The sequence below is a fragment of the Carassius carassius genome, chromosome 15 (genome assembly GCF_963082965.1).
Source record: "Carassius carassius chromosome 15, fCarCar2.1, whole genome shotgun sequence".
NCBI lineage: Eukaryota > Metazoa > Chordata > Actinopteri > Cypriniformes > Cyprinidae > Carassius > Carassius carassius.
The window spans coordinates 8571488-8596859 of NC_081769.1; the positions used below are offsets into that span (position 1 = coordinate 8571488).

The following is a 25372-nucleotide window of genomic DNA, read 5'->3' on the forward strand; positions in this document are numbered from 1 at the left end:
ACCTTAAAACGATTGTAGTTTGTAGTTTATCTTATTAAAACACATCAGCTATAAAACAGTACAATGGCAAATTTCCAATTCCCAAGTTCCTGCAAAATACATATTTTACTACTTACATTTTATATCCAAGTTACTTCAAACGTAATTTTGAACCTTATGTACGTTTACTTACCATAGGAAATAATAATGCAGGCCATGCACAATGTTTTGTGAATTGGAATAATGAAATATACCACTGACATTTTCATTTAATTTTAGAGGAACTCTGATAGCATGCTACAGGAACAGTTAACCATTGACTACTACAATGTTGAGCAAGCAAGCTTGTTGGCTGCAGAAAAAGTAGAGGCCCATCAGCTTGTGCCATGTATGAAACAAATTGATTGGTAGCAGATTGCATTAAGGACCTATCATCAAACACCATTCATGTTAGAACTAGATAAAAGATAAAAGAGATAAAAAAAAACAGCAAATGAATACAAGGGAGGTTATTTGCATTATACTTTAATTAGGATTTAGGGCATAGTGTTGTTTGACAAACACAGGGCCGGTTTAAACACCTATTCTAAATGATCTTCGGAACACATCCTTACATGGGACGCTCTCTGGAACGAGTGACAAACTGCCACCACAGGGGTGGGAGTTCTCCTTCCTTACGGGCTGGGGGCAGGGCCTCAGATTTAGGGCCATCAGCAGGGGTTTCAGTTTGCAGCTGCTGGACCTTTAAAAAAAATAAAAATATAGAATATTGTTAAGATATACTGATTAACCAGTGCCAATTTACTGGCTGAAATCTGACTTAAAATTTTGTTTCTGAGAAAGCTGTTGTCAATTAGCAGTTCTTAAAATGGAATACCAAAAACTTTCTATGAGGATCAATTTATGTATAAAAGTATATTCAGTGAGATTAATTTTTGTATGAAATTTACATCATATCCAGTGGCATAAAACTACACACTAAGGGTGTGTATTTGAAGGAAAATTAGCATCAGCTATGGGAAAGGGAATGTCTTGGTAACATAACTCTGTAATACTGATTCCTCGAGTAGGGAACAAGGTTCTGTGTGTGCCAGATGCAGTTACTGCTACAATTTCTTTGTAGGAATCTGAGGAGTGATAGCATGTTTTGGCGCACTGGTGTCAATGAATATTACAGAATAATGATTGTATAATATGGGCTTCAGGCCATCGTCAACCTGGAGAATGCTCCTAATACACTGTGAAAAATTTAATGAGCAAATTACTTAAAAATATTATGTGTAATACTGTTACCTTAATTTTTTAGAGTAGTTTTTCAGGCTTGATTTTTTTAATGGAATCTACCTGAATAAATCATATGAAATATCCTAAATTAATCAATGATAATGAATTTAATATAATTAGGGAAATGTGCTCATTTATTTTAAGTTGATTCTCAAAAGTCTGTAATTTTAGAGTGAGGTCTGTTTGTATATTGTTATTTTATACATTTACAAGACAGTTTACAGCCAAACAGCTCAAGTAGGAACATATTAAATGAGGAAAACACATCTCTTGGTTTTATTAGAAAAAAAGTTCTCAACATTTTCTATACAACACTGAATCACAATTTCTTTAATGAAATCCACACATTATTTTTAATTATCACCTTACTTTTTTTATGAAAATTACAAGACCCATGATTCATTTTTTACAGTGTAGCATTAGCTAATAAGTCTGACAATGTGTTGTGTAGTTTTTGTAAAAAAAACCTGACTATAAGCATGAGTTGATTGAGTTGAATGAAAAAAAAAGAAAAAAAAGGTATTAAAGGTAATAATTAACACTGCAGATAAAGAGGATAGTTCACATGGAGGTGGAAACTAGTGCAATAAAGCACAGTATGTGGCAATTGCAAACAAAATCTAATGGAATAACAGACTGATGGAAACTGGAGGGCTACACAATGAGAAGTTGTGGACTATAAATGCTGCCACTATCAAAGTACAGTGGCCACATACTGCTTTTGCTCAAAATACAAAAAGTGCATTTGCAGCTTTTGACCGCTGAGTGGCGCTTCAACCACAAGTTATCAAACAAGCGCATCACAGCACATTTTCGTAAATAGACATCAGTTTTGCCTTGCTGATGTGTTACATTTGACGGCTTCAGTCACGGAAAATGAAAGAAAAAAACTATAGTTAAAATATTTAATATATTTAAAATGTAATATTCACAGCTGAAGGTCTGGTACTTATGAAGTTATGTGCATTTTATTAGAACGAATTCAAGCAGGATAAATGTCAAGCCTGTGCCTGAACCTGTGATTATATTTTCTCTAATCTACATGGTATTGATTGATTTAAATCGATTTTAAAATCAATATTCAAATGACAAAGAAATTTTTCAAAACAAGTTTTAATATTAATTATAAACTTATAACTGAGACAAGATGATAAAAAACTGTAATGTTATTACCTTAATGCTGGAAAGAACTTTATTTTATTCTTATTTTTTTATTATATATTATTTTTTATTATTATTTATTTTCTGTTAATACTAGCCCATCAGCTGTGCAAATTTTGTTTGTGAGGAAAATAACAGTACATTTTTGTCAGTTATTTTATCTAAACCGATCGATTAATTTCTTCAAGATTTCAAAATCAAATAGCCTACTGATAATGTAGTAGCACTGTAGGATTACATTAGTTTGAATGCATTATTGCTAAAGCGATTGCGTGTGAATGTGCTTTATCTGTTTAAATCATGCTTTAACCCGAAAATAATCAGTAAAAGAAACAGACAAACTCATATAGCCTTTAACATCCCGCTCGACTATTGCATTCATTATAACCTGATCAAGCCATAGCAAAATATATTTAACATGAATTCTTGCTGAATATGCAGTTATATTACGGCTGTTGGCATGAATTGTACTCGTGATGGAGGCTCCAGTCAGAATCATACCACTCCACTCATCCTCTGCTCGGCGGCGTGTCTCTGTCAGACTCGTGGTGGAGGGTTGAGCCACTCTGAACTACGGGAGAACTGAGTGGTGCGTCGGTGGATGTTAAAAAGAAAACCGATTTTCATTCAAACAAACCGATGTAAATTACAAATTCAAGTTAATTGATAAAATCGATTTATCACCCAGCCCTACTTGCTTTCATATTATTTAATGAAAAAAAAAAATGCAGCTGCATTTAAATGCAGGTGTGTAAAATATGTGCAAGATTTGCACTGCACGTGTGATGGTAGATGTGCAGCTTTTATTCTTATTTATTTTATCTTCATTACAAATCTTTTTTGGTTTCATTTTGGATGATTGCATGTAAAAAATAATTTACGTTGTAATGCAAAATGTGAATTAATATTCATATGCAAGTATTGGTGCAAAAATTATAAATGCGCATTAATGACAGGGTGCATTAATATTCAACATTCAACAATCTGTGAATGTTGCATTTTTCTGTCGGAGAGAGCCAGCACTGTGAATTTCATCTTGCAGCAAAAAATTAAGAAAACATTTGTTTATTAATAAATAATTAAAATGTCTCATTTTTCACAATTATTAGGCTACTTCTGCATGTACTTTGTAGCAGACTTAATGCATGTGCTTGAGCGCGGAATATATTAAGCTTTGATTATGTAAATTTAATATAAACCTCTGATTAGTTGAATATAACAAATGAACGACTAGAACTAGAAAAATCTTACGTGGGGACAGACCATTTTTTAGTCTATAACCAAAACAACAGTCCTATATAAACCGGTTCAGCAACTTTGAAAGCCTCATACACTGTCCATATGAAAGAGCAAGAGATTCACACCTTTATCTCGACCCCCACAAGCCATACATAACTACCCCCAAAAACCCAACCCTCTCCAGCTGAACAGAATTTCGGTCTGTGTTTTGGCTCCGAGGAACGGTGTGTTACTCGGCTGAAACATGCCTGCACTTAGCAGCACTACTCTTTGTATTCATTATATTCTCGCGGCCCATATTATTATTTTCAAAAGACCATAATGATAATAACAAATCATCAATTAATAATTAATCATTATTTTACGAAAATCATTGTTATTTGTTATTGTGGATGTTTGCGGAAGGCTTTAAGACCAAGCGGAATCCTCTGTTCCCGCCTCACAGCGCACGGGACTTGCGCTCAGTGATGCAGCTTCACTGTCTGAAGTTGACTTTACTGAATCAGATTGAGGCGAATACAACTTATTGATCATGAGACCAACATTTAGCAAGCAGGAAAACATTCATTCTACCTGAAGGAAGACGTATTTTATTGAGCTAATGCTGTTAAATAGAGAGAGAGAGAGAACCAGTCTAGGGCTATTCTTAAACTTGGAGCTCATTATATTGAAATACAAATCCAAACACCAGAAATGTTATGCATTTTATGAATAATGAAATGTTATTAAAAGTATGCATTTTATTTATTCACATGCAGTATGGTTGTTGGTATTTAGCAGTTAAAACCTATTTTTAAACTTGAATTTAAATACTATTAAACTAACTTTAAAATATCAAGGAGTTTATAAATTAAAAATCGTAAAATGTCACAGTGCATGTTAAATAGCCTAAATGAACTTAATGATAATATAATTAGAACTAACAATATAATTCGATTTTTTTTACATGAACAACTCCTGTATAAAATGGGACAGCAACCTTTATATCAGGTGAATGTGATGAACAAAGTCATTTTCAGATGCAATGGAAAAAACTTAACAAAAAATAGCCTAGATTAGGCCCATGCAGGCTCTGCTCTGAAGTATATAATACTTATAATTACTTTTAACCCAGAGTAACAAATTTTAACGGATTAATCGCCTTTTTTCATTTGCTGCATGTTTTCTTTATTATTTATTTTTAAACACGCTAAAAATAAATTAAGTTTGTGAGAGAAAAAAAAAATATATGAGTAGTGTATAGGTTTCATTTTAATGTATTAACCCTTGTGGATTGTTCAAATTCACTACCCTTTCGAGTTTCCTTTCGGGATGAAAACATCCACTCAATTAAACTGCTGTAAAAATGTATCAGATTCATATTTTTTTTTCAATTTTTTTTGCATAAATCTGTTAAATCAACCTCAGTCCTGATCAAAACTACCAAATGCTTTTAAAAAATCCAAGATTTTAACTCTTTAATTGCCAAGTTCATAAATGATGTCACTGATTTGGGGGAAAAAAACACACACAAAATGACTTATTTTCAATATAAAAGTAATTGTGGCTGGATTTTATTTTTACTTTTTATTACAGTCTTGGTAATGTGAAAGATTAGTAGCAACATTGACTTTGATGCATTTTTAGTTTTTGTGCAACATTAGATTTAATTTTTTCTTCCTAATTTGTTGTTGGTGGCTGTTTTTGCCCCATTGACTTCCATTTTAACGACATTTTTTGATTGCAAAGCCATGACACCATGTAATCATGCATTCTTGATTGTTTGTGGTTTTCACTTTTGGGAAGAGGTAAAATTTGTTAGTTTTACAGTTGATCACTAGGTGGGACCATTAACCCTTTAGATAGGCCTGTACAAAAAAAGGCTTAGTTTCTGGCTTGTATATGGAGTTATATGGAGTATAACAGCAAATTATAGTGTTTGTGTGTGTGTGAGATTCTTGATTGTTGGTGGTTTTCCCTGTTGGGAAGAGGTAACATTTGTTATTTTTACAGTTGATCACTAGGTGGGACCATTAACCATTTAGGCCTGTGCAAAAAAAGCTTAGTTTCTGACTTGTATATGAAGCTATATGGAGTATAACAGCATATTATATTGAGTGTGTATGTGTGTGTGTGTGAGAAAGAGAGAGAGTGTGTGTGTGAGAGAGACCTTTGCGCACTTACCTTAATGTATTTCAGAAAATCACAATGTACACCTCAGCTCTTAAAACTACATGGAGTAAACAAATGTGTATTTATGCACCTGCTGCCTTTTAATGGTGGTGAAAGTATTCGGTCGTTAAGTGATGACGTAAGAAGCGCTGTTTCCGGGTCCAGTCCTCAACTGGCTTCACTTGAGAATATGACCTCGGCAGCCGTTTATGAGCACCGTTTATTCATATTGATAATTTAAGTTGAACGATTTCAAACTTACCATATACACTACAGTCTCCGTGCTCACAGCGTCCCAAACACAAATAATTTTAATATATTTTTTTTATATTTATATTTTCATTGTCTGGCTATATGGTACTTCGGTATGGAGTTAAAGGTTAACCCTTTGAAGTCGATTAACGCGGATACGCGTTTTGAGTCATTTTCTCCTGATAACCCCGAAAAGAACTTAAATTACACTTTCAGTTTTAATCGTACAGATAAGAGCAATACATCAATCGAATCTGTAAAAGGTCTACTTTTTTTGGATACAGACATAATAACAACAAAACTTTGTGCACTTATAAAATAAAGATAACAAACAAGGTGTGCTGTCTGCAGCCTTTGTCTGCGCTGATCTTTATTTACAAACACATCATTAAAATGAACTGTAACTCCGTGAATACTCAACGAAGAGACATGAGAGAGATATCTATAGAAAGCTTGACATGTCTACTTTTAAACTAAACAAGTGCCGCCGAAAACAGATTTTCTGTGATAAAGTAATCCTTATGAAAAAAACGCGATGTCTGTTTTTCATGTCCCCCTTCATTATATCTAATGTGACCACGCCCCCGCGCTGAACGCGCTATTCAGATTCAAACTGAAGCGCGCGGCTTGAATACGCCCATAACAGAAGAAAAAGCAGCGAGACTGTTCTTCAAGTTTTTATTTTACTGTTTGCTTCGCGATGAGAGGAATAAGATATAATTCACCCCAAAAAGATGTCATGTGGTTGAGGATTTGAGAAATGGATTTCCTCAGAAAAAAAAGAATGAAGCACTTTATTCAGCAGAGATCATAAACATGAGTAAGTCTCTTTTTATTTATTTATATACTTGTACTAGTTTTCACATAACGTGTAAACATTTTACTAGTTAGACTTTTTCCAAAGACTTTTTCCAAACTATAATTCCTGACTAAATGTATAATCAAGTGAAACATTATGAAGTTTCAATAACAATATACTATACTATACCATTCAAAAGCTTGATGTAGCCTAAATAATATAAATGTAACAAATAAATAACTGTAGGCTAACAAATGTAAAAACAATGCTGTTCTTTCAATTTATTCCCCCTAAAAAACCTAAAAAATATTCTCAGCTCTTTTCAACATTAATAATAATGATAAAAATAATAACAATAAATGTTTTTTGTAGAGAATACGATTGTTAATACTGTTTAACTGCTCCCCCAAGTGGATATTAAAGTATGTTGTGGGATAATTAAATATATTCTAAAACTACAAACATAAAATTATATAGATTTATTTTGTTCTCACATTCTTTCTTGTAACTCCTTCCTCTCAGTGGCACAGATGACTGAATGGCTCATTATGCAGCTCATTATGCGGCCATTTGTCTTCTCAGGTGTAAATCACAATGATATTCATGATAGTTGACGCCTACTCGCATATGACTTTTACCAACAAAAAGTGTCTTAGAAAATTTAAATCAATATATTGTTTTCTGTGAGTGAGTAAACAAGATGATTTTCACATAATTTAGAAAGAAAAATTCTAGGCTACAAGCTACAGTTCTCAAAAATCCCGGGAACCAATGTTCTCTATATGTTTTTTTGCCTTTTTCAAGTGTTTTAACATTTTTAGTTTTTCACTAACCACGCATAATATTTTTTTTCTCAAAAACAATCATGTACATACATGCATTTTACATATTATTATAGCCCAGTTTCTGCTGTTTACAGTGAGATTAGACTTTACCCATTCAGATATTGATAAGAAACTGAAAAAAGCACAAATGTCAGGGCATGACAAAACTTCTCCAGGCCCCAAAAATACCCTTAGACTCCAGAGGGTTAATATTATAACTTTTTCGCTAGTATTCTATCACATTGTGAGTTTATACTAGCACCTTTTGTTGTTTTCTCGTGGTAACTGATAGAGCGTTTGGACATGGAAGCGCTGCTACGTGACGTCAGACTTAACAAGCGAATAGACTAAACAAAAGCAAAGTACGTGGATTTAAACACTTGCATGCCATCGTGCTGGATATTTAATGGTGAGAAGAGCAGCAAGCAACACGAGAAAGGGCTTGACTTGTACCAAAGTTTTAGAAATGATTATGTAGCGTGACCCCTCCAGCGAGCTGCAGCTTATTTGAAGTTGGTATTGCATTTTGGTTCATAATACATTGTTCATAAATTTGATGCGAAGTAGATTTTTTTACAGGATTTTAAGGTTTTAAACTGGCTTTACCATCAAGAAAAGAGGAGCATTTCACTAATAGGCCATCTGTACTTTTCACCATCAAAAGGAAGCAGGTGCATAAACATACTTCTTTTTTTATTGTTTACTCCATGTAGTTCTAAGAGCATGAGGTGCATATTTTGATTTTTTCAGATACTGTACATCAAGGTAAGTGCACAAAGGTCTCTCTCACACCCTCTCTTTCTCTCTCTCTCTCTCTATCACACACACACTATAATTTGCTATTATACTCCATATAACTCCATACAAGCCAGAAACTAAGCCTTTTTTTGCACAGGCCTATCTAAAGGGTTAATGGTCCCACCAAGTGATCAACTGTAAAAAAATAACAAATGTTACCTCTTCCCAACAGGGAAAACCACCAACAATCAAGAATCTCTCACAAACACTATAATTTGCTGTTATACTCCATATAACTCCATAAACAAGCCAGAAACCAAGCCTTTTTTTGCACAGGCCTATTTAAAGGGTTAATGGTCTCACCTAGTGATCAAATGTAAAAATACATTTTTTTACCTCTTCCCAAAAGTGAAAACCACAATCAATCAAAAATGCATGATTATATGGTGTCATGGCTTTGCAATAAAAAAATGTCGTTATAATGGAAGTCAATGGGGCAAAAACAGCCACCAACAACAAATTAGGGAGAAAAAAATTAAATCTAATGCTGCACAAAAACTAACAATGCATCAAAGCCAATCTTGTTACTTATCTTTGACATGCCCAAGACTGTGATAAAAGTAAAAAAAAAAAATCCAGTCCACAGTCACTTTTTATATTGAAAATATGTAATTTCGTGTGTTTTTTTTCCCAAATCAGTGACATCATTTATGAACTTGGTAATTAAAAAGTTAAAATCTTGGATTTTTTTTAATTTGGTAGTTTTGATCAGGACTGAGGTTGATTAATAGATTTATGCAAAAAAAATTGAAAAAAATATTTATCTGATACATTTTAACAGCAGTTTCATTTAGTGGATGTTTTCATCCACGAACATCCCGAAAGAGTAGTGAATTTGCCCACAGTGTACCATTGAGTTTTTGAAAAATTTCAAAAGCATTTTTGAAAAGCATTTTCCCAAAATATGGGTCAAAATAAGATTTGTCACCAAAAATCATTCCATTAGCTCAAACACAGAGAAAGTTGTGGCCAAAATAAGACTCAACCTTACCCCCTAGTGGACGAAAACGTCCCCAACAACGCACAAGGGTTAATCACCTATTTTCGTTTGCTGCATGTTTTTTTTTTATATTATATAATTCATGTATAAATTGCATTTTCTTACATTTAGAAATAATAACGGCTGGCCTAATAATATTATCATGTACAAACAGGATATATGTAATTGCCTTCACTTTACAACAAATCCTTTAAATTTATCAAATATATCAGAACAAAACAAGAATTAAAAATATAGAATTCTAATGGATAAATATAATTGCAGTATATAATAATATAGGCTTATCTATAAACAAACAAAAAAAAAAAAATAATTTAAAGCTAAGCGTAAGGTTGGGCTTTCTCATTCTCTCACTCGGGAGAAATCCGTTTCCATATTCGTGATGTTGCCCATTTGAAGCTTAAGTATTATTCGTGAGGTAAAATAGGCTTTGTTGTTCACGCGTGTTTCAGTATCGATGGAAAAAAATCATAATTAACAATATGCGGAGTAAGTGGATCGCTGCTAACGCTCAATGTCTGGTGAATGGCTGCTGTTTCCAGTGAATATATGCACGATCGATCAAACAGCAGAAACAGAAAATACTAAATTTTTGGTCACACATAAGGCATAATTCAAAAATTCAAAGTGTTAGTAGTTTGAAAATATCCAGAATAAAAAGTTAATAATAATTATGCTGGACAGTTCCCATTTCGCTCTGCATATGGAACCTGAAGATTTTTTTTAAACCAAGAATGAACTGAAATGAAAATGAAATGAAAACATTTAGCTTTTTATCCGTATATATATATATATATATATATATATATATATATACAGTACAGACCAAAAGTTTGGACACACCTTCTCATTCAAAGAGTTTTCTTTATTTTCATGACTATGAAAATTGTAGATTCACACTGAAGGCATCAAAACTATGAATTATCACATGTGGAATTATATATGGAATTATATACATAAAAAAGTGTGAAACAACTCAAAATATGTCATATTCTAGGTTCTTCAAAAAAGCCACCTTTTGCTTTGATTACTGCTTTGCACACTCTTGGCATTCTCTTGATGAGCTGCAAGAGGTAGTCACCTGAAATGGTCTTCCAACAGTCTTGAAGGAGTTCCCCGAGAGATGCTTAGCACTTGTTGGCCCTTTTGCCTTCTGTCTGCGGTCCAGCTCACCCATGTGGAGTGCAGCTCACCCTCCACTGACTGTGGAGGCCAGGTCATCTAGCGCAGCACCCCATTACTCTCCTTCTTGGTCAAATAGCCCTTGATGCCTTCAGTGTGACTCTACAATTTTCATAGTCATGAAAATAAAGAAAACTCTTTGAATGAGAAGGTGTGTCCAAACTTTTGGTCTGTACTGTATATATATATATATATATATATATATATATATATATATATATATACATACATACATACATACATACATACATACATACATGGGCCTTATATTTATTTACTGTTTAATAACAATAGCATGCATATGATCCTGTGTGTAAAGGTCTTCTTTTAATTTTTGATGAGTAGACTGTAGCCTAAGACTATCTTACGTTTTAAAATTAACTCACTGTAAATGTTTAAATATTTTTTAAAGACGTTACAATGTTATATCATATTTTATTGTTGTTTTACTTCTTCCTTTGATTTTACAATTACATTCATTTTGCAATCCGTCCCTTTGCGCCACCTGGCGGTAGTGTCGCAAATGATTTTAACACGAATTTAATGATGAATTACAGTTACGGTACACGCGGCGGTAAAGCCCAATTAGGCTGTCTACCTACTGTATATATTAGGGCTGGGCGATATTGGCAAACAATCACATCTCTGTATTTTTTGGCTGATTTGCGATATCCAATATATATCTCTGTATTTGCATTTTTGTTTTTAATATCCATTTATTTCACTTACCACCCAATGTTGTCCAACAAAACAATACATATTAAAGGCTATAAAAACAAATATAGTTAATTGAACTATGTAAGACTTTATATTATATGCAAAAGAGGTTTAAAATCACATTTCATTCTAAAATTGTAACATTACAATCTAAAAACAAAAATAAGGCTTTTAAAGGAGAACTTAAATTCACTAAACTAAAAAAGAAAATAAATGAGAAAAGCACAGAAAGTTGTGTTAGGCTATTTTGATTATTCCATTGCAGTCTCTTTACAGTCAGTGATATCATAAAAACAGACTTACTTGTGTGATTATAATTATAGCGCTCCTATTTAATTGAGCTCTGTCTGTTTGGCATGCATGCGCAAGGCGGTGATCGTTCCCAGAACAGAAGGCTCAAGTAATTCTGACAGAAACATTTTCAATATTTCCATGGCTTTCTAACATTTACAGATAGATATACCTGTGAAATGTAAGTTATGTGTTCAGGAAAACAGTACATCTCAAACGCATGAAACCGCGCGAGTAGTCTGTGTCTCAGTCAGAGGCACATGCAGCTTTTCTGTCTGAGCATATAACAGGCCAAGCCATTGAAACTACTGCGAAATGAAACAACAAACTGTCTTACCAGTTTTTAAAGGCCTTAATATTAAGTTTGTCAGATGTTAAGAACAAATTGGATTAAGCACTTTCTCCACAGTAGCTCAGTCTGTGCCCTCAGCTACATTTTCAGATGTGCTCTTATTAAACTACTGTGTTTATAGTGTTTTGATTTGAGCAATTTCCCTGCTATAAGCTATTGGCTATGCTAATTAAAAGGCAGCCACATCTGTTTTAACTTTAGTGTCTTAGGCTGTGTATTTTTCTGATGTCTGTATGCCGTTACAGTATCACAGCTCCTATAAAACTCCAGGTTGTGGAGTTAAAACCCCTACATATCTCTGACCATTTCTTCATTACATTTAAACTAAATTTTGCTACCTGTTTGCCACCAACCCTTATACCAGTTACTTTTAAACTAAACCTAGGCACCCTTTCCCCCTCCCATCTTTTCTCTGTAGTATCCTCCTCTCTTCCATCACCTACCCATCTCTCATCTCTGGATGTAAATGCAGCAACTGACACTTTATGCTCTACTTTAACCTCGTCTAGACGATATTTGTCCTCTCTCTTCCATGCCAGCACAGGCTGCCCCCTCTAAACCCTGGTTATCCGATGTTCTTCGTGAGCATCGGACCAATCTCAGGGCAGCTTCATCTGTTTCTTCATGTAATAGACAGATTCGATGATGAGATCAGATCTCCATGTGGAGCACCGGCTGTTTTCAGACTGCTTGTGCATTCAAAAATCTAACTAGATTATTATTAAAATTAATGGCAAAATGAATGTTTGGAAATGTAAACTGATATTTTCTACTTACAGCAAAATATATAAATAATAGGGATGCACCGAAATGAAAATTCTTGGCCGAAACCGAAAACCGAAAAAGAGAAAACCAAGGCCGAAAACCGAAACCGAAACACCGAAAGAAATTATCCCAATTATTAGTACCATTGCATTTATTGCTATGACCGTGTACTAACTTTACTAAAATTAAAACATTGCAATTGCATAAATTAATATTAAAGTTTCAAAGATAATTACAATTACATAAATTATAAAAAAACATAAAAATGCATAATTACAAATTATGCAAATATTTATTAAGCACATTGCAACAATGCACAGTATAAAATAAAATTCAAACTAAAATTTAATCCCACTCATCTGTATATTAAATAATAATGTACAGGCCTACTGGCCTGCAGAAAGGTTTTAAAATTAACTGTTCTCTCATAAAAAGTGCATTTAGGTGAAGAGCATTTGAAATTTTTCTCTGTAGTACTAGAAAGTGCATTACTTCTCCAGTAGGCAAGACTGTTATCACTTCTGGGGATGGGGACTTCAGACAGATAACCATCTAGCTGTTGAGCAGTTGAGCTTGTCATCTGCCTGACATTTGAGAAATATTTGAGAGAGTGTATTTAAATAGGGCCAGAGCATAAATAAACATTTTTATCAAATTAAAGCAGAAATCTAGCAAAAAATCTAGCAGAAATATGGCTACAATCTGATATTATGCATGTATATGTATATGTGTGTGTATTATATATGCAGAGACGAGTCTTTTTTTTTTTGCGCTCTGATCTCAGTCTCCTGCGCTTGGCGCTTCTCCGTCTCCACGCGGGTTCTCCGCATCCAGCGCGGCCTGGAGCATTTCTCGTGTGCTCTGCCATATTTCCGCGTCCAAGTAATGGTCTTTATAACGCGGATCAAGCACATTCGCGATGAAGTGCGGAGGATCCGAAAAGATCTCAGTGAGACGTGTGCTAACAGACTCTATAAGACTGTACTTTTCTTTGTTTTCACTTCGTGGTCCGTCTCAATCTCTTTGTTAGGAGACGCTTTAGTGCTGCGAATAAAGGAATAAGAATAGAGAGAATGTTCTCTATTAAGACCCACTGGTGTGAAGTGAATGACGCGGGGAGCTCGTGGTCTGCGCTATGCAGGTGCACGTGCAGGTCGCGGTTTCTGTTTGCGTCATCATAACATTTCGGCCGTGTTGTTTCGGTTATAAAAGTGTTTCGGCCGAAAACCGAAAATGCACTTTTTGGCCATTTTCGGCCGAAAATTTTCGGTGGCCGAATATTCGGTGCATCCCTAATAAATAACTGTCCGAACACCATTCTTTGGGGTGAAAATACCAACGTGACTTTTGCACAGTAGTGTATTTATAAAGTAACTATAATAAAATATTTAAATAAGTATTAAGTATGTGTTCATATGTGTTTAGGGCAAAATTTTTGCTGGAAGAAAAAGCTGCAGTGTGATGAATGGTGGAAAGAGCGAAAACTGTACAGTACATGGGAAAACGATTGCTCCCTTGTGACCTTTTGTAAACTATTTATGACAAAGAACTGCACAGATACAGATATTATAACCTATCGATAAACACACACTTTGTGTCCTCCGTTTCTGTTTGAGGCTGCTTGCACTGCTCCGTCATGGTCTGCGGATTGAAGAGCGCATTGAAAGATGGGGATGTCTCCAGGGAACCGCAAGTTAAGAGAAGACTCACTTTTTTGGTGTGGAGTAGGTTTTATCTGGTTTCCATGTAACACCCATTTTGGTTAGATTGACCAGTAACAAGGCATATAGTTTCACCAGGAATGTTATAAGGAAACACAGACAACATGCATATACCAGATACATTTGTAACTGAATAATTGTAGTCTAAATGAAGAAAATGTCTTTATGTGTGTGTGTTATGTGTGTATTTGAAAGCATGGAGGTGGTCCACTGGTCAGCTAGGCCCTGGTTTCTGGCCCCTCAGGGTCATTAACATATCTTTGAAATGTTTTTGAAGTCCGATGGAAAGGAGAAGAGAGTTGCTGTTTAACATCTTGATTGTGGGGGAAAAACCCTTGGTAATTATAACCCATATAAATGTAGCATGTGAGGTTATGTCTATGATTTCTATGCAAATGTCAAAAGGCTAAAAGGAATTTAAGACAAAAAGCCCAAACAAATGTACATGATCCTAATCAGATGCTACAATGCTGAATCCCTGACAATTTTCAAGTGACCGCTGAAAACTCATCTCTTTCGAAGCTACTTGACTTCATCATAAAAAATAATTAAAAAAAGAAGCATTTCTCTTTATTACTTCTCTTTCTAGCTTGTAATTATTTGAACAATGCCTAAAACTTGGTATTACAAGCACTTCCTGTGTCTTTTTGCCTCTTTAAGAAGAATCGCTTTATGTATCCCCCAATTGTAAGTCGCTTTGGATAAAAGTGTCTGCAAAATGACAATGTAAAATGTAAATGTAATTTTTCCAAACTCCTCCTTTGCTTGACGCTAATCTGTGGTGATTGATCAGATTCTAGTTTTAATTTCATCATGCCTGTAATGTCTGTGAGTGCAGTACCGTTTTATGTACAGCGGTTACTGGGGAAACAGCTATTTTGACACTCCAAAATCTGTACCTAATGGCAAAGAATGAATTTTCATCCGCATTCTGAACAATGTGAAAAGACCAATAATTGGGCGGGCAATATGCTAATGTTTCATGTTGATGTTGTTTGAAAAAAAAAAAAAGACTTGTTTAGAGTGCATCTCAGGCAATCTGCGGTTCCCTTTCAGTCGGTCACTCTCGATGCCACGTCGGTGACCGATGAATATGGGATATCGCTTCGATAGACCAATCTACTTCGAGTGTAAACTAAACGAGCCAATGCACATTGGCATGCAATTATTACATCCAGCTGCCGCTGATCACTGCGTGAGTATAAGGCGGCAGCAGGTGCAATGCATACCAGCTTTTCGCTTTGGAGACGAGCGTTAGTATCGCTCTGCTCAACTGTGTCGGCTGTGAACTACGAGTTCAGCACGCTCTCGGAAGCTTTGTGTGTTGGCGAGACGGCGCTTCAGCTGCGGTCGTTCCTGTGTCGAGTGGATTGCACACTTCAGGCTGCACTACCCCTGTCGTGTTGCAAGCAGCCAATTCCCCTGTGCGCCTCAGCACTAAAAGAGCATTTCCTAAAGAGCAAATTTCTCTAAAAGAGCTTCTCGGGGGCGTCTTTGTAAAGACGACGGATCGTCCTTATAAGGATGCCGTTTCACCCGTGCGTTTCTGGGTGCGGTCGTTACCTGGCAACGGGTGATGGTCACGATTGCTGCCTCACGTTTCTGGGCGTCGAGCACGCTGAGGTGGCTTTCGTGGATGAGTCATGTTCTCACTGCGGGAATATGACCATCTCGGAGCTGCGAACAGGCTCCGCTACCTTCAGGGGGGTGGAGTCCCGTTGCTGCTGCCGCGATCTGGGGCTTGTTCTGGCGGCCGACAGATGAAAACCACTTCTGGCAGTAGCGCGGGTGGTTTGAGGGTCACAGTGGTGGCAAACCCCGCAGGGAACCAACCCTCTGGGGACCACCACTCCTCTTGCACCTCCGATCCAGTGGAGCAACCCACGGAATGCGCTGGGCCCGTTTCTGTGTCAACATTTTGAACGGTAGCCGATGGAGGGCCCGATTCAAAACTGGCAGATCCAAGATCAGTCGTAACCCACCGCCTTTCTTGGGTACAATGAAGTACGGGCTGTAAAACCCCGTCCTCATATCGGCTGGAGGGACAGGCTCCATCACGCCCTTCGGCAGTAAGAATAGCAACTGCTCTCCCGTCAAGATTTCCAGATTCTCCGCCTGGCCCTCCTCCAGGGGAGGGAGAGGTGCCTTCACCATCCCCCAGAAAGCAGCTACCTCTCTCTGGGTTACCCGTCCCGGGGCCTCTTGCTCTTCTGCTCACATTGCTCAACATACTAATATGCTTTTATAATATCCAAATCCGTTAGAGGATTTTTAGGCTGCATTAATTAGGTAAACCGGAACCGGGAACACTTCACATAACACCCTATGTACTTGCTACATCATTAGAAGAATGGCATCTACGCTAATATTTGTCTGTTTCTCTCTTATTCCGAGGTCACCGTAGCCACCAGATCCAGTCTGTATCCAGATCAGAGGGTGGATCAGCACCTAGAAAGGACCTCTACTGCCCTGAAAGACAGTGGAGACCAGGACAACTAGAACCCCAGATATAGATCCCCTGTAAAGAACTTGTCTCAGAGGACCTCCAGGACAAGACCACAGGAAACAGATGATTCTTCTGCACAATCTGACTTTGCTGCAGCCTGGAATTGAATTACTGGTTTTATCTGGTCAGAGGAGAACTGGCCCCCCAACTGAGCCTGGTTTCTCCCAAGGTTTTTTTCTCCATTCTGTCACCGATGGAGTTTCGGTTCCTTGCCGCTGTTGCCTCTGGCTTGCTTAGTTGGGGACACTTCATCTACAGCGATATCGTTGACTTGATTGCAAATAAATGCACAGACACTATTTAACTGAACAGAGATGACATCACTGAATTCAATGATGAACTGCCTGTCACTGTCATTTTGCATTATTGACGCACTGTTTTCCTAATGAATGTTGTTCAGTTGCTTTGACGCAATGTATTTTGTTTAAAGCGCTATATAAATAAAGGTGACCTGACTTGACTTGACGTTACACCTGCCTGTCGCCAAACCCTCACTCCGTGGTCAGATCTTTTGGTCAGAGAAATGGTCAGGCATTTCTCCGGGCAGGAGATTCCCTCGGATTTGTAAACTGTATCGTTACCCACGGATTCATGCAGCAAGCCCCTAGGTAGCCTACGTGTTAACATACAGTTTTATTGAATACGATTATGTGGAATATGCCTACAGCAAAGTGTCTTAAGCGATTCTCGATCACGTGTAGTACGAGGTTGAATACAACGATTTAATAAGAAAGATGTGCATCAAAATCTTGTTTAATTTGTGAAAATCTTAGCACTTGATTATTATTGTAAAATAAACCTGGCATTGTGACTGACTCTGGAGTAATTTGTTCCTCTTTTGTAAGTCATTTTGGATAAAAGTTTCTTATGCATAACCTGTATAATAACACATGATGATAAAAAAAAAATAGTTATTCTTAATATTTTTATAGGCTAAATAAATGAGTGCACTTTAGGACAGTAAAAATATTTGTCATAAAATAATTAATGAACGATTTATTTTAAAATAACCTTTTACATTTTTGGAAATGTTTGTGTACTATTCTTTCTTAACATGAAGACTTTTTTTGGTGATTTTATTATACTAAGCTTCCACTCACCATGGTTAGATGCACGCTTCGCTGTTAATGTTATTAATAAATAATTAAGCCTAATATGACATTTGCATTCAGTTACAGAGCAGGGGAAAACAACATAACCGGCACATTATTTGTTTTGGATTGCTTTTGACTTTTTTTTTTTTTTTACTTTAGAGAATTCAGGGAATTTTCTATTCTTATTTTTAGCGTGTATTTTAGGCTTATAAAACAAAGCCAGCGGTGTCTTATCCTACTGGTGATTAATGTAAAATAAATGCTAAAAAGTGAGTGCTGATCATGGTCTCATAGGATACTATAAAAAATAATGTTTAATAAACAGAAATGAATCTGCCGGTGGGAGCGGAGTCACAAATCCGTGAGTTGACAAATCCGAGGGAACGGATTGCGAAAGCGTGAAATTCAAAAACCGAAGGTAAGGTTTACTAAATCTGAGCGCACGGATTGGAAATTCGTGGGTACGGTTTGTTAAACCGAGGGAACAGTTCGTGAGCTCGATTTATAAACTGAGGGGACAGATTGCAAACCGTCGCAACGGATTTATTTTTTTTCTCCTACAGGTGACGTGCCAGGCTCATTTCAAATGCATTCCCAAGCAAAATTCATCACAATTCAACTCATGCAAAAAATATCACTGAATCGATTGAATTTGCATAAAAATTCGAATTGAGAATCGAAATCTAATCGATCTGGAACGATCTGTACGAGTCATTTTTAGAATAGAAATTCAAAAAGCATTCATATTCAGTCACGTCTGCAGTGGTTTATTTGTGTTCACATAGATTCACTGAACAGCGTCAATAAGGGTTTATAGTGAAAAGTTGCAAATACACGGAGATATATGGATATATGTACAGATGTTTACTTCATATTTCTTCATACAGAATCATAATTTATATTCATTTTCCACTGATTTATGATTTATTTATATATTATTTATCTGATAATAATCATCCGCTCCAAGCGCCGTCTCTGTGTGTACTCTTCCGTGTGCACACTGCCGCTGACAGAGACCTGATTCGTCCATGTCTTGTGCATCATAACTGTGCATCATATCCCACCCCGTCCCAGCCTGTGATTTTCTTGAGATTTGTGGTATTTGTATAACAATATTGAAAATGTACATCTGAAATGCTAATTTTTGCAGCGATGTAAGAGGCTATAAATAGCATATTTTCACAACAGTCAAGTAATTCACATAAGGTCGTAAGAAAATGTTTTGTTGTATTTTTTAGGGTACAACTTTTGATAATAGTGGGGTAATGTATACTGGGATTGAAGCGATGTGGCTTGGCAAACCTTAAAATAGCAGAACAATTGCTAATAATGGCAGAATAAAAACAAAATTATGATAAAAGAATAATGACGATTTTATGTCATGTTATTAATATCTTTATTTTTGTTTTCATGTTTGAGCTTATATATCTCTCTATTACCATAATGGTCTGCGTAATTCTGATTCTTGAACAGTAAATTTTGAAGTGTCAGCTTTGTGAACATACACTCACCTAAAGGATTATTAGGAACACCATACTAATACTGTGATTGACCCCCTTTTGCCTTCAGAACTGCCTTAATTCTACGTGGCATTGATTCAACAAGGTGCTGAAAGCATTCTTTAGAAATGTTGGCCCATATTGATAGGATAGCATCTTGCAGTTGATGGAGATTTGTGGGATGCACATTCAGGGCACAAAGCTCCCGTTCCACCACATTCCAAAGATGCTCTATTGCAGGGATAAGCAACTCCGGTCCTGGAGGGCCACTATCCTTCAGAGTTTAGCTTCAGCCCTCATAAAAACTCACCTGCCTGTATCTATCTAGTAATCCAGAAAGCACTGATTGCCTTGTTCAGGTGTGTTTAATTAGGGTTGGAGCTAAACTCTGCAGGACAGTGGCCCTCCAGGACCGAAGGTGCCTATCCCTGCTCTATTGGGTTGAGATCTGGTGACTGTGGGGGCCATTTTAGTACATTGAACTCATTGTCATGTTCAAGAAACCAAATTGATATGATTCGAGCTTTGTGACATGGTGCATTATCCTGCTGGAAGTAGCCATCAGAGGATGGATACATGGTGGTCATAAAGGGATGGACATGGTCAGAAATAATGTTCAGGTAGGCCGTGGCATTTAAACGATGCCCAATTGGCACTATGGGGCCTAAAGTGTGCCAAGAAGCCATATCACCCTGGAGACCAAGACCGGTTTCCCACTGCAGCAAAGCAGGGCTGAGCCTGGTCAGTACCTGGATGGGAGACCTCCTGAGAAAACTAGGTTGCTGCTGGAAGAGGTGCTAGTGAGGCCAGCAGGGGGTGCTCACACTGTGGTCTGTGTGGGTCCTAGCACCCCAGTGAAGTGATAGGGACACTATACTGTCAACAAGCACCGTCATTCGGATAAGATGTTAAACCGAGGTCCTGACTCTCAGTGGTCAGTAAAAATCCCAGGAAGTCTTTCGAAAAGAGTAGAGGTGTGACCTCAGCATCCTGGCTATATTCGCCCATTGGCCTCTGACCATCATGGCCTCCTAATGGTCTTCAACTGTGCAATTTTGGTGAGCTCGCGCAAATTGTAGCCTCTTTTTCCTATTTGTAGTGGAGATGAGTAGTACCCGGTGGGGTCTTCTGCTGTTGTAGTCCATCCGCCTAAAGGATGTGCGTGTTGTGGCTTCACAAATGCTTTGCTGCATACCTCTATTGTAACGAGTGGTTATTTCAGTCAAAGTTGCTCTTCTATCAGCTTGAATCAGTCGGCCCATTCTCCTCTGACCTCTAGGATCAACAAGGCATTTTCGCCCACAGGACTGCCACATACTGGATGTTTTTCCCTTTTCACACCATTCTTTGTAAACCCTAGAAATGGTTGTGCGTGGAAATCCCAATAACTGTGAAATACTTGTCCCAGTAATTGTGAAATACTCACTGGCCCGTCTGGCACCAACAACCATGCCATGCTCAAAATTGCATAAATCACCTTTCTTTCCCATTCTGACATTCAGTTTGGAGTTCAGGAGATTGTCTTGACCAGTACCACACCCCTAAATGCATTGAAGCAACTGCCATGTGATTGGTTGATTAGATAATTGCATTAATGAGAAATTGAACAGGTGTTCCTAATAATCCTTAAGGTGAGTGTATGTTGATTATGTATCTAGTCAGAAAGACTCATTAGCAGAAACCTTTTTATTTTGGGTATGTCATTTGTGTCTCCATGCCAAAAATGGGGGGTGACAAGTAAGGGGCTAAATAAAAAATATATATAAAATAAAAATGAAAGCCGTTGCAGTTATTATTACTTGCACTACTGTCCGTACATCAAGAATACTGAAGGATCCATTTGGACACTGAAATATTTTTCGGTGCACTTTTTTTTTAATGTCCATTGCACTAGTGTTTTGTACAGCTTAATTCATCGCTTACATATTCATTCGTGTTCATGTTCATAGTTTCTGCTTACAGTGTACATACACTTATTACATAATCCATCTGTATAGTATGTTCATAGTACATACGATATACATCTGTATATCATGCTGATATTATTTAAAAATGTGAGGAAGGTCTCGTTCAGCAACCCTGAAAGCAAAGCATTTGGTTTGTGCAAAAGGCCACAGAAAGACATGATCATACCTCTTTATCCCAGCTCTGAACCCGCAGCTTTTTCCACAGTTCTCTCTTAGCAAAGTAATCAGGATACATAGCTTTCTCTGAGGGATGCCATTGATCTAGACACCATTCAGGAACCTAGAATTGCAGAAAGTGAACAGGTAATTAATAACTGAAAATGACATTCACAAGTCATGTAGCCTCTGATCTTTTTACTATTCTTCTGATGAGATTCATTAGCTCCACCCAATTAATTGTCAACAAATTTGGTCCAAATAATGTAAAAAAGGCCAGAAAAAATTAGATTCACAGATTGCAATTGATTCTTAATTTGTTATTGCTACGCATTATGGACCGAACGGTTCGTTGGACTAATTAAATTTGGAAAATAAAAAAAAATTGTGAAATATAATATGCGTTCAACAAGGTAGCCCAAAAACCCAAACGACGTAACAGGCAATGCCCCTGACACCACCGAAGAAGAAAAAAACACCAACTTATGTTTATATTAGGCTACTCAGTCAGGCGCTCGCTCACTCAGTAATACACGCTGAATCCAAGGGAATCCAAAGTGCACCCAAACACCAGACCTGTTGGTTATTGGAGGATCTTCTATTTCTGGTCTGTTAAACGCATTAGCCATTTTGCAACGAGCCTTCAGCGCGTACTGAGTGAGCGAGAGCCTTACTCTGTAGTGGAAAACGTAGGTTTTAAGAACATGCTTAATGTAATTGAGCCCCGTTACAATGTTCCTTCACGAGCCCATTTCAGACAGACCGTAATTCCTGCTTTGTTCCAAAAAACATAAGCCCTGTAGAGAACCAATTGAGTAAAAACACACTCAAAGGACTCTTATCACACATGTGAAGTTTGCTGAAGATCGTACATTTTATGCCTGAGTTATAACATCTCATTCCCATGGCGAGACATCGAACTTAGTCACGGTGCCATGGACACGCCTTTTAACGAAAACTCAAGATCTTCACAACTGAACATCGCACAGGCCTTTAGATTAGGCTGACCACAAAAAAGACACTGATGTCATAAAATTTCTAGGAGTAGTTCGTCGCAGTGTAAAATATGCCACTTCCTGTTGCCAATAGGTGGTGCTATGACTATAACTGAATATGGGCATGCCAATCTGTTCAGGTTCAGAGTCTTATCAAATATGTGAAGTTTGGGGCAGATTGGACATTGTATGTCTGAGTTATAACAACTTCATTTTTCATGGCGAATCATCGAAATTCGCCAGGCCGCCACGGACACGCCCTTCCACGAAGCAATACCGTTGTAATATGGATCATAATTCTTTTGTTTACGTTTCAGTTCTTCAGCGACAGAACTGTTTGCGTCCATTATGGAATAACTCACTGTAGGAAACTGCGTCTTGGTAGTAAAAAAACGGTTTTGAAGCGTACAGTGTCACAAACAGAATGAGACGATCCACCGGAAAAAAGAATGAATGGAAAGAAAGCTGATGGAGGCGGAACTTATAGCGATCGCCTTTTTCTTTGTTTGTTTTATTTTTCAACTGTTTTTGTGTGTGAGAGTGTGTTTTATGTTGAATGTGACTGTATCTGCATGATTACCATCAGTTTGAGTGCAAATCAGCCCAAATCAGCCCGCTATTACTGTATGATCACAGCTATCAAAGTGAACGCGTCTATATGAATAGAGAGAGTGGATTATTTAATATATGGCACATTTGTTTTATTACCATCTGGCCATCAGCACATCAGCACTTATTTGCATCGTAATTCATTGTAAATGCTGCATTTCTAGCAATCTCAGGATTTTCTGTAATTGGCAAACAAAGTTAAATCTTTTTTATTGTTATTTTTCTTACTCAAATTATTCTTATTGTATTTTTCTAGTGCTCAAATAAATCACTTATATGATGTCTAAGTTTCTGTCTAGTGTTTTATAATTGAAAAAACTATGCAGTGGTATGTTAACTGACTAAATAGTTTGTAGAAGCCTTCAATACTATTGGGAAATATATTTTCTTAAATTTGGGGGGTCTAGATATAGTCTCAGAAAAATATTTGCAGAAGTTTCATTTTTCATGATTTCTTATTCAGATTTGAAATAGAAACTCATGAGATGTGTGCCTTTCAACCCATTACTTTTCTAGATTGCTCCAGGACTCATTTTATGTCTTTTTATATCAAATAAAAAAATATTTAATTGTGGTAAAAAAAAAATTTCAAGGCACTTCAGTGTCTATAACTGTAACGGATTAAACTTCATAATCATCAGGAAGGAAGCGGCGGGAACCGGCGGACAATCAAATGACATTTTAATGACAAAATAAAGACAAAACACAACTAAAACTCAGGCCTGGTCCTCTCTCGTCCTTCACTGTCGTCACTCCAGTTTTATATCCTACCATCTCCTCCGTGGGACTCGAGACCGGTGGGTCGAGCAGGTGTCGCTCATTTCCAATCACTCCACCGGCCTCGCTCCTGATCCCACGGCTCTCGGCCCCGCCCCACTCTGTCACATACCCCCATCGCCCCTCGCAGGCCGGGGGGTACCCACGAGGGGTAGAACAGACGAGGCGAGAGAGGGGAGAGAGGAGAAAAAATAATAACTCCGGTTCCCAGACGCACTGCTACTTGGCCCTCCACCAGCTGGGTGATCTCCTCCGCGGTGCCTGGCGTTGGCACTGGACGGCCCTCAGCGGATGCCACAACACTCCTCCGCCGCCCGGTGGATGGCGACGGCTCCTCCGGTTTTGGGCAGCCGGCAGGAGTCCCCCGTTCCCTGCTCCTCCCCATTCTTGGCGGATGGCAGCAGGCAGCAGGCTCCAGCCTCCTGGCGAACTGCGCCGACTCCTCCGCTCCCTCATGGACGGCAGCCGCCCCTCCACATCACGGGCAGCCGGCAGCGAGCTCGACCGTCCCCGGCAACTCACTCCAGCCCATCGCCTCGAGCTTCCATGGCGGCACACTCCCTTGCCTGCTCGATGGCACCGCGGATTCACCACAGTGGTGAGGGATCTTCAGCAGCGCGTCCCTCCTTTGTAACAGATTAAACTTCATAATCATCGGGAAGGAGGAGGCGGGAACCGGCGGACAATCAAATGACATTTTAATGACAAAATAAAGACAAAAAAGACAAAGCTCCCGCTGCTGCGTCTGCACCACATACTGTATACACTCTGCAAACAGTGAACCTGTATAATGCATAAATCTTTTTTAACACCCGAGGCACCTCTACAATGAGCTCTATGACCAATGCATGACAAGAAAACATGCCTAATTAAAGCTGCAAACAGTGATGAACGGGCCCTCGCACCCAGGCTCACCGGCAGCGAGTGGCTTAGTAAAAAGGTGAACGTTGAGAAATATGCATTTAAAGTCATAAATATAAGTGGAATATATCAAAGTATATTCCATATACGTGCCAATCGTCCTGTTGCCAGCAGGTGGTGATATCATTATAATGGAATATTGGCCTTCAGATTTCTTCAGGCCAGGACTCTTATCGAACATGTAAAGTTTGGAGAAGATCGAACATTTTATGCCTGAGTTACAACAACTTCTCTTGCTGTGGCGAGACATCACATTTTGTTATGGCGCCATGGACACGCCCTTAAACAAAAACTCAAGATCTCCACAATTTAACATTGCACAGGCCTTAAGAT

The 25372-nt window shown here is 37.6% G+C and overlaps 1 protein-coding gene across 1 annotated transcript in view; it reads right to left on the minus strand.

Moving 5' to 3' along the window:
• Nucleotides 1–488: 488 nt before the first annotated feature.
• Nucleotides 489–25372, minus strand: part of ndufb9 (NADH:ubiquinone oxidoreductase subunit B9) — an 83685-nt gene continuing 58801 nt past the window's right edge. Inside the window, exons 3-4 of the mRNA XM_059567317.1 lie at nucleotides 21748–21861; nucleotides 489–721 (exon numbers count right to left, since the gene is read on the minus strand). Coding sequence (XP_059423300.1) covers nucleotides 590–721; nucleotides 21748–21861 — 246 coding nt within the window. The 3' untranslated portion in view covers nucleotides 489–589. The remainder of the gene's footprint in view (nucleotides 722–21747; nucleotides 21862–25372) is intronic.